The following is a 15,957-nucleotide window of genomic DNA, read 5'->3' as shown; positions in this document are numbered from 1 at the left end:
TAACAGTTTTTTGTCAAAATGACTTAGCATGGAATAGTCACCTTCTACCTTTTGAATTTTAGTCAATAGAATAAGTTGTTTTCCCCCTCAAGAAGCTGAAGCAATGTGAGAGACCCAGAAAAGCAAAATAGGTATTTTAGCGTCTTAAGTTGTAAATTTTTGTTAGTGAACTGGAACATTTTATAGTTTGACATTGTGAATGAAAACAACAGATGTAAATTCTTTGCAGGACTTAAAGCTGGAAAAAATTTCACCATTCTTTAACCATCTTTTTATTCAAGTGATGGTTTACTTTCACATCTGGACTTTCAATGTGAAAAATATAAAGAAGCTTAAACGCATAAATAATACTCTCTATTATATTGCTGCCTCCAGAATGTATAACTAAGGCCAAGGTACCTGCTCCTCCACTGAATACAAGTAATAGAACATGTTTTTCTTGCCGATAAAAGCTAAAACACATGTTCTTTGTTCTCTGTATGCATCTCCTCTTACGTATTACCGTAATTGTTGGCTGGTTTTTCATACAGCTATTCTGCTTTATTTTTACGAGGGATTTCGGACTTTTAATTCACTCAAACTGTTTCTGTGTGGTTTCTTGGAAGATACATACTTGGACGCATAAAAATGTCATCTTGCTTGGTTTTCAACTTTTAATTGTAATAGGCGATGTTTCGAAATTTATTCTCCTAGTAGAATCCCTATTTCTTCCTACGTTTCAAAATCTTAAGATGTTATGAATGGGCCGAAAGTAGTTATGGTAAAGCAGCCCAATACCACATTAAGTGGCTATGTGTAGGATATGGGTTAATAAATAGAATATTTTAGTAAGAATAGATTTATGAAAATTGTGATAATTGCTGAGGCAAAGCTATGCTTCTTATCCCTAATTCTCTCTAATCTTCTCATTCCCGTCTACTATTCTTCTTCTTCTTCATATTGTAATTTCTTCTTCCTGTATTAATCAAAGTTAATTAGTTTCGTTCAGTTTGTGTATTGATTGTTGAGTTGATAATTCGAGATCGTTACATTGGTGCTTTCATCTAGAGGTCTCTCAAATGGAGGACTAAAAAGTACTCAAGGCATTTGTTGATGATCCAGTTCGTGATTCAATCAAACAAATGAAGGATTCTATCTCTAAAGATCTCGTTGAATTTAGGTTGATGTTGCTGGGCGTTTTGGATAAAAATCCCACGACCACTTTTGAACCCCCAAAAACAGTTATGGACGTCAAATTAGGGAAGTTTCGTGGCGAGAATTCAGAGGCCTGGATAGTTCAAGCAGAGCATTATTTCACTTTCTATAAAATTAAGGAAGATCCAAAGCTCACCGTGGCTTCGTTCTATTTTGATGGTGAAGCATTGGAGTGGTACCAGTGGTTATTAAGGAATAATCAATTAATTGATTGGCCATATTTCGCTGATAAGGTGAGAATTCGATTTAAACAAAAAGGATTGGAGTTTGCGGGAGGGAGATTCGCAAATCTCAGGCATGTAGCTTCCGTGACTGAGAACCAAAGTCGTTTTGAGGCTAGCTCATCGGGCTTTGGCAAATTGGATGCACACAAGGTGTTTGATGAAAAGACGGACAGGAAAACTGAAAATGTTATGGATATTGAAACATTTCTTCAAACACCGGATGCTATGAAACAAGAGGGTGAATATGAGGATACATCATTACAAGTTAAAACTGAGGGGGCTAAAAATTTGCCAAATCAAGCAAAACAGGAGATCCACAATTTAAAGGAGATAGCCAATTTAGATTTGCATGACAAAGAAGAGGATCTCTTGCCTCTTGATCTTGTTGTTGCAGATACAAATGTTCGAAGAGGCGAATCATTGCAGAGCACAGAAACAGGTGCTCAGGTTATAGTAAACGAAGCATAGCTTTGCCTAAGCAATTATCACAATTTTCATAAATCTATTCTTACTAAAATGTTCTATTTATTAACCCATATCCCACACATAGCCACTTAATGTGGTATTGGGCTGCTTTACCATAACTACTTTCGGCCCATTCATAACAATACTTTCGCCCTAAAAAAGAACCTTGTCCTCAAGGTTTAAGTAAGGAAGAGCATCCTCGACTTCAGTTAGATTAGTAAGCAACGAAGAAGTAACTTGGTTGGCAGCCTAGATTATTGTAGACGTGGCTACATCATTCTTGTTTAGCTGCTGACTAACATGGCAAAGATATGTAAAAAGATGACCTGCAATGCCCTCATCGTTCCCTGCTTTCTTGACATCTATTCCTTCTCTTCCAAATGACATAATCACATAATCGGCCAAACTATAGGCATTAGTATTAAATAATGGAATGCTAAGAATATCATCTAGAGTACTATTAGGATCAAAAGAACCTCTGGGAGCACTTGAAATATGATACTGACAGTACTCAGTAACATGCTCAGATCCATCGAAGCTAAAATTATCCATCTTTAAGTACCAATGAACGATTTTAAAAGCTCCCTCTCCACCAAATCTCTCCATTGCCACAGCTGCCTCTCCACCAAATCTCTCCATCGCCACTGTTATCAACCAATTACAACCATGTTTTTCTTTATTTCCAGTAAAATATTCACTTCTTAATTTTAAATCTTCCCACTCCTGTAGCATGGCAGCAATTGCAGGTGTTGCGAGTTGTCTATTACGACTGAAGTTAGCAGCAAAAATACAGCCATTTGTCTTGGAATTAATCCCACTAATTATGGCAAAACCATCGACGTCAAATTCCTTTGCTATTTCAACCAACTGATCAACTTGGGCAGTGAAATCTAATAGTAAAGCTGAGAAAGGTGGTTTGGGAAGTGGTTGTGACAACTAATGCCGACCAGTTTGTACACCCACCTTGCCATTGGACATATCATTAAACAACTTGCCACTTTCCACAGTACCATCAAGAACAAATACACTAGAATATAGTGTAATAGACAAGTAGTTCGATATAGCCAAATGTATATCGAAGCTCTCGAACATAATGGATGGAGAAACTGACTCACCAGGATCAAATGGAAAATGCATAGATGCATGCTTGTGCATCAATCTGGTTCCTTTCAAAATCACGGGGTCACTTCTTTCCCAGAGTGAGTCGACTTGTTCATTGTTAACAAAATGTTGCCTGGCTCCTTGAAAATAAATACCAAACAACTTTTGTGCTTCATTTACTATATAGTTAGGCAAAACTATGCTTCTCATCCCTAATTCTCTCTAATCTTCTCATCCCCGTCTACTATTCTTCTTCTTCTTCATATTGTAATTTCTTCTTCCCGTATTAATCAAAGTTAATTAGTTTCGTTCAGTTTGTGTATTGATTGTTGAGTTGATAATTCGAGATCGTTACATAAGAACTCTTTAGGTTATGATCTACTATGAGGTCAAGAGGACATAATTAGATACAATATTACTCTGCATAACTGTCTTCTGTGGAAAATCTGATTATACATGAGTTCATGTTACTGCAGGTCTCATTGTGATCATTTTTGGAACAGTACCTGTATTGCACATAAGACTAATGTCACGAGCAGCAGAACAATTATAACAACGACCTCACCATGATGATGACAATATCTGTACATGCACCATTTGTATCCATAGGCACACCCTCAGTTGAACCTAAGTATTCTAAATAATATTAGTATGTAAAGATAAATTTCTTATGCGGTGATCAGAATGGGATCTTCTGTCTTCATGCACATATATGCCTTTTGTCTTGTTCCCTTGTAATGTTATTTTACCTCAAATGCATTACAATTTTACAGAACTACAATTTTTCTATGCTCAAGAAGTGAGCTTTATATATTTCTTGAAGGAATTTTGAAGAGCCATTCACTATTGTTTCTGAGAAAAATCCACTTAACGCAACAAAGGGTGAAACCAGAAATCAGTGCAATCTTGCCAACAAAGCTTCACTAAAGAACCTGCTTTTGCTACGTGCTTGTATTCATTATCACTTTTTCACTCTCTATTTATGTGAGGAAGGTAGTGGACAGTGAATAATGATATGGTAACATGCTTTTCTCAGAGTTGTTTTCTTACATTTCATGTTTTGTTTGTGCGCAAAAAAGATCGCTGACACTTAGCAGATTTTGCGTTCACACAAACTACTAACTTTGAACTACCAGATTGAAGTTGCTACTTCTCCATCCTTGTTCTGTAGACTTACAAGTTACAATAATGTTCACTTGTGGGATGACTCCTAATATGCTGTATGTAATTTTTTTTTTTTACAATATCAGAATATTTTCATTATTTCACATAAAAAATTTTTATTGGGCCCTCGCTGGCGCGGGTTCTACCATCTAGTATCTAGTTTATTTATAAAAGAATTCTAGTAAGTGTGAAGTGTTACAACAAATGAGGGTAAAATAATCAAACCCCTCCTAATTAATCTTTTTATAACTTCAAAAAATATGGAAAAAAATAAATAAATTAACCAAACCGAAGGTTTTGTTAAAACAACCACAAATGTTTTAAAAAGTAATTAATTAAAAACTAATACCAAAATCAACACACTTTTGAGAAAATCTCTCTTTTCCCCTTCCCAAAAATCTGAGTATCACAAAAACTAAACAAAATCAAATCTCAATAGCAAGAAGACGGTAGATTTAGGTGATTTTCTTTTCTGTTGAAAAGACAAGTATTGTGAAGCAAGTTGGTGCCAAATACATGGTAGTTGATCTTCATCATTGTTTGATACTGAAATGCTGAAATGTGGAGTCTAACGGCCTTGTACTGAAGAAGAAAGAAGTAGACAGATTTATTAGTAAACCCCTAGTAAAGCAAATCAGAGGGAGTCATTATTGGAGAAAATGGGATGGGGAAGGGCGGCAGCAAATCAGAGGGAGTATAGCATTATTGAAGAAAATGGGATGGGGAAGGGCTACATACGAAGGAGTAACTGCAGTTGGATCATTATCCTTACTGGATTGGACATGTTTATGGTTCTTGAATCGCAGATTGTACAAAGAGTATGAAGAGAAGAGAGTACTTGTTCAGATCATCTTCAGTGTTGTTTTCTCTTTCTCTTGCAATCTTTTTCAACTTGTCCTTTTCGAGATCATTACCATTCTTTCTAAAGAGTATGAACTATCTATCCTTATCCCTTATTTAATTTGAGCTAGCTGTACGTGATTATGGGTTTATACCGCACCTAATCCTGCAATTTATACAAGATATTAAATACTAGTGTTCACCTTAAATGGGGTTATGTTGTTCTAAGTTGCTCCAACTCTCCAAAACCGTGTAAAAAATAAGCTACTTTTAAAGGATCTGACACGCACCCCGTGACATTTTTGACGAGTTCGAGCACCGCAGATGTTGTTTGTTGTTGGAGATTTCCTGATACCCTTGGTGTCGGTCCAACTTACGCGCTGATAACTCTGTCCACCAAGGCTAGAGCAAATGGAAAGAAATCACTTAGTGTTTTGTCAATTGAACGTAAGACTTCATGGTGTCTAGTCTACGTAATTGACCACTAAGCCACATCCTTGGGTGCAAATTTCGAGCGCTTTGCCCGCTAAGCAAGAAGAACTTGATAAAATTAATGAACTGATGATCTTGGGATGGAAGAATTACATCCTGATAGATCAATCAATGAGCTAGGCATCAATCCAAAACGAGTTGGATCGGCTTCACCTGTAACCTTAAGGTAACCTTAGGGAATGCAGAAAGTTACCCAGAATTCCTAGCAATGAACCCTCTGTATTTTTTCTATTTAATTGGGATTAGATTCCTTTCAGTACTGGTAAATAAGTTGTAATTTAAGGCAAATCACGGGTATTAAAACTATCAGTCCTATAAATCTCACAGTTAGAGCATTGACATGCGAGTCTCCACCATATTGAAAGGACTACTAGTAAACACCAGTAATGTAAGTATAATAACAATAATCAAGAACTAGTAGGTATGGCTTACATGTATTGTTGCTCCTCTTTTGTCTTGAGATATTTGGGAACAACTTTGTTTCGTGTGATCTTAGATGTACCTCATCTCCTCTCTAGCGCTAAAGTCATTTGAGTGTCATAAATAATATGATGGCTAGAAAACCAAGTGATGCAGATGGCATCCTTACAGGTGTCTGTAGGGGAGTTCATGAGTCGGTTATTGGTCAATACCATAACCAAACCAACTTAGTCGGTTTTAAGTTTCTAAAATCAAACCAAACCAACACAAAAAAATAACCGTCGGTTTGGTTCTTATTGGTTTAGTTCAGTTTGGTTCGGTTCTTAACATTACTTAATGATAAAAGTTAAAATTTTTCTTAAAAAATTCAATCCAACATATGAGATGTCAACCGAGTGTTGTTCCTCAACCTTGAAACTAATATGTCAATTTAGTGTTATACTTAGGCAACGCCATGAACAACACCATATGAACGCTTCTACAAATGTATTTAGAAACTACATATAAGAGAATGATATGATAAACCCTCCAAAAGGTAAACTTATAATTTTTTTGCTCAATAGGGACCAAAAAGAAAGTTCAAAACTAGTGATTATCTATAGTCTAATAAAACTCACCTATAAAATCCCATAGACAACATCATAATTTTCACAATTAGTATCATTTGCCATTCAAAGTGCGAAAATCATATAGAATCTCGTACCATCAATTAGATGGAGACATATGACTAAAAGTGTTATGACTAAAGTTAAATTCTTGATTAAAATTTAAAATATAAAAAATATTTATATTTTATTTATGAATAATATATAAATAATTTATATATGCATATGTATGTGATATATATATATATATATATATATATATATATATAAATTTTATCGGTTCGGTTTGATTATTTTGGCGGTTATTTTAGAGTAAAACCAAAACCAAACCACATAAGCATCGGTTTTAAAAATTTAAAATCAAACCTAACCAAATGTCGGTTTTTTTAATCAGTTTGATTTGGATCGCGGTTCGATTTGATTTTTAACCAAACCATGAACACCCCTAGGTATCTGACAGTACCTCAGAGATACGAATAATATAACTAACCATATTCTGAGTCCACTGTGGAGTGGAAAAGACGTTAAATGAGTAGAGAAAGAGCACGTTAGTTCAGATATTTAAGAAAAAGCCTATGAACAGTCATGATGCTGAACTTATGTTTCATATGATGGAACTTTGAGAAAGCATGATACACCCTAGTTACAGGTTAGTTAACCAGTAGTTATACGTTAGTCTGCAATCACATTCGTGTTGCCCGGATGGTAGAGAATGGAGATTTCATGGTCCTTCAGTAACACAATCCATCTACATTGCTTCAATTAATCTCCTTCTTGGTCATAATATACTAAAAACTGTGGTGATTAATAAAGATCTCACAGCAAACCCATATAAATAATGCCTCTAAATCCTAAGCGCAAATACTATCGTTGCTAACTCCAAGTCATGAGTGAGGTAGTTTTCACGACCCGATTTACGAGTCTTGATGACACCTACTCTATTCCGCCAGTAGATACGTCAAACCGTAACCCAAAGTTAAACACAATGGGTTAACGTGGTGGAAAATGCCCAACATAGGCGAAAATCAACAAGTACAACTTATAAATATAATATTTGAAATAGATAAAGATAGTCACATAGACACCATCCGACGACATGGTAGAGCCAGTACAGGAGCATCTAGTAGTAATAATACAACTCAAGTATCTAGAATAGTCAATACATCTGTCTTGAAACAAAAGAGTGAACATAAAAGATTGAAGAAAATGGGCGACTCGAACTCCAAGAGCTCACCCTATCTTCGGATATCAACACCGCACGAACACAAATCAACGACGTCAACTAGTATGCGGATCTGTACCAAAAAGGTACAGAGTGTATATGCTAGTTACAAGTTAGTTAACCAGTAGTTTTTGTTAATAAGTTAAAAGATTTCATTACTGATAACTAAATCAGTGTCAGAAGTATGTACTAGTTATTCCTTTTCAACGCAGATTCAACAAAGGTGAAAGGTGTCAAAGTCACACGGCGCCTGTTGTTGCCAAATTTCTTAGCTAGCGTTTGGCCTTAGATTCCTGACTATTTTTGAGTGAAGTTTCACCATGTGTTATGGACTGCTTCGGGGGTCTGTTGGAAACAGCCTCTCTACTTCTTTAGAGGTATGAACTGCGTACACTTTATCCTCCCCAAATCTCACTGTATGGAAATATACTGAGTTTGTTGTTGTTGTTGTTTCACCATGTGTTATGGCCATAGTTTTTGAAAAAAATATGTAACTTTCTTAAGAAATATAATCTATACTTATAAGTTCAAAAAACTATTAAAATTATCCATAGGTTTGTATTATCATTTTATAATGAACATGTTCTATGATAAAAATTAAACTCATAAATTATAAGCTTCAACCTGCTTGCTTATAAACAATTTCACACATAATTGTAGGAACTACCAAAATTTTCTTAACTCATAAAGGAACATCCAATATTTCTATTTACATTACTTTTAACTAGTGCTATGCAATAATAATATTACATACTTGAGTCAAAAGATAAAATTTATTAATGGGGTTGGTTGGCATATATATATTAGCCCTTCTAATATATTGCAACCTGACCCCGAGACTTTGGTGGAATATGTTTAGCTGGTTTGGTATTTCTTGGGTGATGCTTAGAACTGTGAAGGAAATGTTGTCTTGTTGGAAAACCGGAAGAAGCACGAGAAAGTGCATGGCTTGGAATGTTGTTCCTTTAGCCTTTATGTGGATTGTTTGGGGAGAGAGAAATAGGAGGGTTTTTGAAGGGGTAGAATTGACTTTTCTCCAGAGTAGCCCTCAATCCCTTATTTATTTTTGGTGCACCCATGTAGTGCCAGGTTGTATAGCAGATTGGTTATCTTTTTTAGAGGACTATGTCGTGTTGCAGGTTCTTTACTTTTTGATATACTTCTTGTATATGACCGACTTTGGCCTTATGATTAATGAAATGTTTACCTGATAAAAAAAAATAAAAATTAATGGGGTTGGTTGACAGATAGATATTAGTTGAAATTAAACAACGGTGCGGTATTTTTATAAAATACAAAAGTTCGGGGTAAAATTTAAATTTTTAAAAGTTTCCAAATAATAGAATTTGGCTCAAAAATTAATTTTTTCTAATTTTTGGAAATTTGAATTATTTGCCAAATAATGACAAATTATATGACCAAACACTTTTTACCAACTTTTTACCCAAAAAACTCCATGGAATATCTATGGACATTTTGAAAGCTTTCTAAAAAAGTACTTTTAATAAAAAATAGTATGTATTTGACCAATAATTATAAAAATTAATTTTGATTAACAACTAATAATTGGCCAAACGTTTAAAAAGTGTTTTTAACAGTATTTTATTTCTCAAAAGTGATTTTCAAGAAAATGGTTTCGGGAAAAAGCTACTTTTTTTTGTCTTCTACCCAAAATTACTCATTTTTCTCCCAAAAAATTAGCCGAACACTTTACTTTATTAAAATAAGCAGTCTTTTTAAAAAAATATTTTAAACAAAAATAAGCCAGCAAACATCGTTAGTAAAATACATTCAAATCCTAAATATTAGATTAAAAAATATGATTAAACACAATTCTAACTCTAACTTAAATAATTCTTCTGTTTCAAAAAAAGAATGGCTCTTTCCCTTTTTAGCAACATTTTAGTTCCAACTTTCCACATGACATATTGAAAATCATAAGATTAAAAGATATTTTATTACATTGGCATATTTTTAATTTAATACTACATGACATGATTAAGACCACAAGATTAAATGACATTTTAGTACATTTGATATATTTTTTAAAATTCTATGTCAAGTCAAAATGGCTCAATCAAATTTGAAAAAATGAACTATTATTTTATTTAGATATATAAGGGTCAAGAAAAAAATTCTTTTGTCACATTTTTTAATCAACAAATAAGGTCACCCAGAATTAATTACTCTAGGAATTTAGACATTTATGGAAACTGTATGTACTATATTACCTTACTGATACACGCCACGTTTTCCAGCTGCATGGTGCAACCTGCAACCACTCCGGCCTGTAATAAAAGGAATAACCAGCAAGCCATTATTTCTCCATTTCCCATATGTATAAAATTTCCTTCCACCTCCAATGGTACGACGGAGATTCAAAAACTTTCCATTTCCGGCAGCAACAGCGAACCCCCGAAAACGGAAAGGATACAATCTGGAGTACAGAGCGAATGATGATGACTCATGGTATAGCGTACGACTCGTAACGAAAGGCAAAACAATGACTTGAGGTACCGAGGATATCCAAAGGAATTTGACGTGATTTTTGGTGCCGGAGAGTTTAAGTCTAAGGAGGAAGTTGATGAAATGGTTAAGAGGTTTAGGTCTGTGTCGCCGCAGCTGCAGGATAGTGAATGTGGTAGGCTTAAGGAAGGTATGGTTGTTTGTGTTGGATGTAACGCTTTTGGTGGAGATGATATGCTGTTCTACGATGCCGTTATTGAAGCGGTGAGTTGTGTATCGCCGTAATTCCTTGTTTCTATCGGTATTTCCTCTATTTTATGTGAGCATAAGTAGGCGTCTGGCAATGAAAACAACAAAAAATTACTTTATTTGGAATTCTTAAAATTGGAGTTTGAGTTGTGTTTGGATGTAACGCTTTTGGTGGAGATGATATGCTGTTCTACGATGCCGTTATTGAAGCGGTGAGTTGTGTATCGCCGTAATTCCTTGTTTCTATCGTTATTTCCTCTATTTTATGTGAGCATAAATAGGCGTCTGGCAATGAAAACAACAAAAATGTACTTATTTGGAATTCTTAAAATTGGAGTTCGAGTTGTGTTTGTCTTAATTTTTTTTATTTTTAAAGTGAAAACAGTGTTTTTTCTGTTTTCCAGGAATTTTCATGGCCAAAAGTTAATTTTCAAATAAAGTGAAATTTTTTTCCTGAAAATAGCAAAAATGTTTTATGGCCAAACGGGTCGTAAGTTAAGTTTATCGCTGCTCTAAGAGAATGCTGTGGTGAAAATCCATTTTTCACAAACATTTTGTGTTTTGCTTATTTGTCTGAATAGGTGGTATCTCTTTGTTCGTTTATATGTAATACTTTATGATTTAGTCCAATAAAATATTGTTTTGCTTAACATGAAATTCAAAATCTCGCAGAAGAAGAGTTGCTGTTCAGATTTATCATATACTGCTTCTAGGTTATTCAAATATTTCTTTATGATATCTGTAATTCCGTAGAGAACTTTGTCTTTATTAAGCCTTTGTTTGGCCATGATTTCGAAGGTGTGTTTTTTCGGAACTTCATGTTGTGTTTGGACATACATTTTACCTGGAAATTGAAATTTGAAAAGAATTGAGTTTTTGAAGCCTTGATTTTGGAATTTGAAGTTTTGTTTAGACATGCATTTTACTTGAAATTTGAAAATTTGGGTTTTTGAAGTTGTGAGTTTTGAAATTTGAATTTCTGTTTGGCCATGCATTTACTTGAAACTTGAAAATTTGAGTATTTGAAGTAATGATTTTTGGAACTTGAAGTTGTATTTGGACATGCATTTTACTTGGAAAAATTTTGAACTTTTGTGAGTGAACCGAAAAAATTTAGGAACTTGAAATTTTTTTGGACTAATAACTGGGGGTGGGGTGGGGTGGGGATGGGGGTTGGAGTTGGGGGCGTTAAGTAGAGTCTTCACTTTGATTTCGTACTCTCGGTTATACATCTTCCGGTAAAGTAAACTTTCTCCTCTCTACTCATGACATAGGTCTAATTGTGATCAAATCATGTAAGTATTGTGTCTCTGTCACTTTCTGTGTTACTGCATTAACAACTTATACTGTCAAATTGAGCAATGCCTCCAGTTTTGATCTTAACACTGGAGGACTAAGCGGTGACTACAAGCGTCCCATTTTCTCTTTGGTTGTATTTCATTGGCATGACTTGTCAAGGGATCATATTTTGAGGCATATATTTTTCTTTTGTATTTTGGTTATGAGCTGGGGGTCTATCGGAAACAATCCCTCTACTTCATCTGAGGTAGTGGTACGGACTGTGTACACTTTACCCTCCCCATACCCCATTTTGTGGGAATACACTAGGTATGTTGTTGTTGTTGTTCTATATTTTGGTTCAATTGTGTGTTCATTTCCTTTTTATCAATAAATGATAGCTTAAATTTTCTTTGCTTCAAACTTGACCCGTCCTCTCTTTGGTAGTAGATACACAATGTGGACCATTCATTTTGCAATGGAAAGGAGGAGTGCTTATGCACCTTTGTAATATCTTGGCTTCATGGCCCAAAGAAAGGATACTTAGACAATACCAGAATTGAAGGCTTGTGTATCATAAAAGGTGTTGCTGAAGTTGGTCCTAAAATAGTCCCCTTCTTGAAATTGGTGAACCGGAATTTTGGAAAATCATCTTGCATGTTGACTTCTGCTTCGAAGTATGAGAAAACTGCATCTGAAGGATCATCTTGTGAAAATGGGGGCAGTAATTTGTCTATTATTTCATCCTTCGAGGCAAGTTTTCACTGTATAATGTTCATAAATTGGGGTTGGCATGCATGAACCTTAAACATATCTGCTTCCTTGTTTCCACAGGGAATGAATAGTTCCAAGAGTATTGTTGATGTGACAACAGGAGGTTTTCTTTGAAACTCCATAACTTGTTATGATGCTACACTTTCAGTTTATCTTAACTTCTTCCTTGTGAACTGCAGCAAAAATAAGGAAATATAGCAGGCTTTGGGAAGATGACAAAGATCTTGGACGGCAATGTCCAAGTTACCATCTTTTGCTTATTGAAAACTTGGAGAGGAACTTATTACCGTCGTCGTTTAGGAATTTTATACATGAACATACTTCTGTTTCAGTGCAAGCATACATTTTTCCTAGTCCGTCTATGCAATATGCCAGCGGTATTATTGTGGTAGATTGCGAAGAGAAGCGTCAGAAGATACTCCAGTTTTTGGATAATCCCGCCCACTTTATTGTGTCCTCAATTGGAAGGTATGCCTCATGCATTCAATCTCTTAATTAAGAATGTTTTTTCTTAAGCTGGTGCTTAGCTTTTGTTATCTCTTTTCTCATTGTAGTGTCTTCATTGGCATATATATTTTCTCATTTGATGCTAAAAGCCTAAAACTAGTCTTTGCTATATCTTTGTTCTATACTGTTTCTATTTGAACAAGGCTTGCGAATTGTAATAGATTATAATATTTCTCTAGCTATACTACGTGTATTTGGGCTTAGAGACTAGTTTTTTATTTAATTTCTTGCATCCAGACAGAATATGAGCTCGAAAGCAAATTCTTTCAACAAATTATCGTGTCTAGTGTAGATGAAACTTTGACAAGCACATAAAGATTTTTTGTTTGATCTGCTCAGGAGAGCTTCCTTGATAAAGTGATCTTGCCATCTGGATATTTTGGGTGTGGTGCCTTCTATAAGCAGGCTACAATGTAGAATTTTCTCATGCTGTCAAGCATGCCCATCTTCTGACTTCTTTTTGTTTTGCATTAACAATTTTTTATGGCATGTTAATTATATTCTGCTGCCTTGTGATTTGAACTTCACACCATTGTTATTTCAATCATCTTCACCCCTTGTTATAGGCCATTTGTGTACTTGTGTGTAAAACGTAAACCTTTCTCTTTATCTGGACTGATTTGGTCGAAGTGATGATATTGGCTGATATAAGGTGTTCTGTAAATAGAGTCACCTCAATAATAGCTGATATTTTATGTATACCTCTCCTTTGCCCCGTAGGGAGAGGAAGGAAGATGCAGTCACCTAACACCTAAAAGAAAAGATGTATTATTCCAGGTGGCGGAGTCTAATACAATCTCTATGTATTTGAAGTATTGAGCTCGAAGGGCATGTACACTATATTTTGAACTGGTTGGGACTGTTCTTGGAACATGCTTTTAATCAATGCATTGTTTTCATTTGCTAATTTCCCATCTCTGGTACAAACAGTAGTTTATTAAGGATTGCTTGGATATTATGCATTCCTGACTACCATTTCTGTACTTCTGTGTATCTAAAGTTGAGGATTTAGTTATCTTAGATACTGCAATATCAACTTCTGAGATGAAATACATTAATGAAGAAGCAGAGTACATAGGTCTGAACGCAAGTTCCTTTTGTCTCCTGTTTAATGCTGCTTCCTTTTGCCATGGGTCTGGAACTCCTGGTAATTTATGTATTCATCCTTAAACCTTTCCAACTTGTTCTAGAATGTAATGGACTCAATGTAGCATCTATGAGAGGGATTCTAATATGCACAACCTGACTTGAAATCATTGGGAATATTTCTCCAAATAGATTGAGCTGTAGAAGTCGGCAATATCTACGTGATAATGAAACATTACACCGTGTTTGGGAGTCACTTTGGTCTCTAATGATGTTTTAAGTTTGGTAGTGATTTAGGTATTCAAGATCTCCAAGTAATCCTCTCCAAATTTGTGGTAGAACTATCGACCCTGCTGCTATTAATGCAAACAATCAAGATTTTCATTCTTGTGCATACATCTGTTAGATTGTAAATTAGCTCGAAAATAATGTGTTTTTTATTTGTCTTTCACAGGCCATTGGTTGTAACTGAAAGAAATTTAAGGCATGACATGATTAACATGTGGTCAGGAAGCTATGAACCCCAGGTAAGATTTTACAACTGTATAGGTTACATTTGAATAGGTTTAAGGCCTCAAAGGATCCACCTTTCCTGGATGTGGCAATCAGTAGGAAATATCGGTCATCATTGTGAGGAAGTTGTGCTGCTTAGACGCGCAATATTGGAACTAAATGTTTTGTATCAGTATTAGTCGGATCAAATGAAGAAGAGCAAAGTCACACTGGCACCTGTTGAATAAATTGCACACTCCTGAATCAAATTCATGCATGAACAAGCAACTTATTGATCAATTTCCAACCATACTTGCAGTGCTCCCTGGGTTATTTACATGGAATATCATTCTGTTGAATTCTGATCTTGCCTAAGTCATATATATGCATTTGAATTCTGGTGGTGTCTCCTATTATAAAAGTTGCTATATTGCAGTTCATCATGTTGATCTCCCTAACCCCACCTGAGGTTCTTGTCTTTATGTAGGATATGCATCTTGTAACAAGTTTGGACAAAAATCTGATGGTGGTCCATTCAGGAACAGAAGCTTACGAAAGAGCAAAGCAGTTAAAAGATTTATTTCAAGAGTTCACGAGTCATCAACAGGTGCTCTATAAGAGGTTCGCAGTGGAAGAGATGATGATTTTGCAGAAACAGCAACAACAGTTCAACCAGATCATAGATGTGTGAAATTCTAGTATATGTTTAATGTAGTGGTATATTGCTCGTGCATATTTTGGCCATTAGAAACATTGGGCTTTTTATATATTGTATTTGTCAAAGTTGGAGTTCACTTTCACCTCTCCTGATTAAAAGTTGAATATTGTAAAGTTATGTTATTGAACTTCTAAGAAAATGTCTTTTAGCAAGCTTGTTATATATGGTATCGTTTCCAATTTTTATTACACCAATCGAGCCAGGAATCCTAATTGTGGGGCTCGAAACAAAGTAGTAATGCTAACATATGACCTAAAGCAACTGTTTGAACTATCTTTGCCCCTACACTAGAAGTTATGTATTGAAATTTAGCAATATATATATATATATATATATATATATATATATATATTGTTTTTATCATATTTGTTGTATGTAAATTTTCAATGAAGGATATTCGGGCGAATCCCCTTCGCTATACTTAGCTAACTCCAGCTTGCTTGCAGGGGCGGATCTATATGTACTCGTGGGGGTGGCACGGCACCCGCAGACCTCGGTTGAGACACTATATATATCTATGCATATAATGCAGAAGAATTGAATATATAATATACTTGCCATTCCATGTACAAAGTGGCACTTAGTGCCACTGACAATAGGCAGAAAATATCACCCGATAGATCAGGGATTGAACCCTATTAATGAGCTTTGTATTTTTGG

General features: G+C 35.1%; 1 protein-coding gene and 1 long non-coding RNA gene across 4 annotated transcripts; one reads left to right on the top strand and one right to left on the bottom strand.

Annotated features, from left to right (window-relative positions):
- Positions 1-4,510: 4,510 nt before the first annotated feature.
- LOC124885630 lies at positions 4,511-6,020 on the bottom strand. 2 transcript variants are annotated; one of them, XR_007042949.1, is made up of 2 exons: positions 5,913-6,020; positions 4,511-4,730 (listed from the first exon to the last, which is right to left on the bottom strand). It is a non-coding gene; the product is annotated as an uncharacterized LOC124885630 (long non-coding RNA). The 2 variants fall into 2 exon arrangements; XR_007042948.1 differs by lacking the exon at positions 5,913-6,020 and adding an exon at positions 4,887-5,889.
- Positions 6,021-9,909: 3,889 nt separating this feature from the next.
- Positions 9,910-15,441, top strand: LOC107878093. Of its 2 annotated transcripts, none has more exons than XM_047393747.1 (5): positions 9,910-10,457; positions 12,171-12,597; positions 12,674-12,962; positions 14,542-14,614; positions 15,067-15,441. In XM_047393747.1, exons 2-5 carry the CDS (start codon positions 12,558-12,560, stop codon positions 15,268-15,270), a joined length of 606 nt encoding a protein of 201 aa, XP_047249703.1. In that variant the 5' UTR covers positions 9,910-10,457; positions 12,171-12,557; the 3' UTR covers positions 15,271-15,441. The 2 variants fall into 2 exon arrangements, with proteins under 2 accessions (XP_047249703.1, XP_047249701.1); XM_047393745.1 differs by lacking the exon at positions 9,910-10,457 and adding an exon at positions 10,465-10,654.
- The last annotated feature ends 516 nt before the right edge of the window (positions 15,442-15,957 follow it).

This window comes from Capsicum annuum, chromosome 7 (genome assembly GCF_002878395.1).
Source record: "Capsicum annuum cultivar UCD-10X-F1 chromosome 7, UCD10Xv1.1, whole genome shotgun sequence".
NCBI classification, from domain to species: Eukaryota; Viridiplantae; Streptophyta; class Magnoliopsida; order Solanales; family Solanaceae; genus Capsicum; species Capsicum annuum.
Note: the sequence above shows the minus strand (reverse complement) of the source record. Positions and strands in the feature narration are given on the sequence as shown.

Bases quoted from the DNA above. Each gene is read 5' to 3' on its own strand.
- LOC107878093 (XM_047393747.1), top strand. From the start codon at position 12,558: ATGAATAGTTCCAAGAGTATTGTTGATGTGACAACAGGAG. The intron at 12,963-14,541 runs GTATGCCTCATG...TGTCTTTCACAG, and splicing joins ATTGTGTCCTCAATTGGAAG to GCCATTGGTTGTAACTGAAA. The intron at 14,615-15,066 runs GTAAGATTTTAC...GTCTTTATGTAG, and splicing joins CAGGAAGCTATGAACCCCAG to GATATGCATCTTGTAACAAG.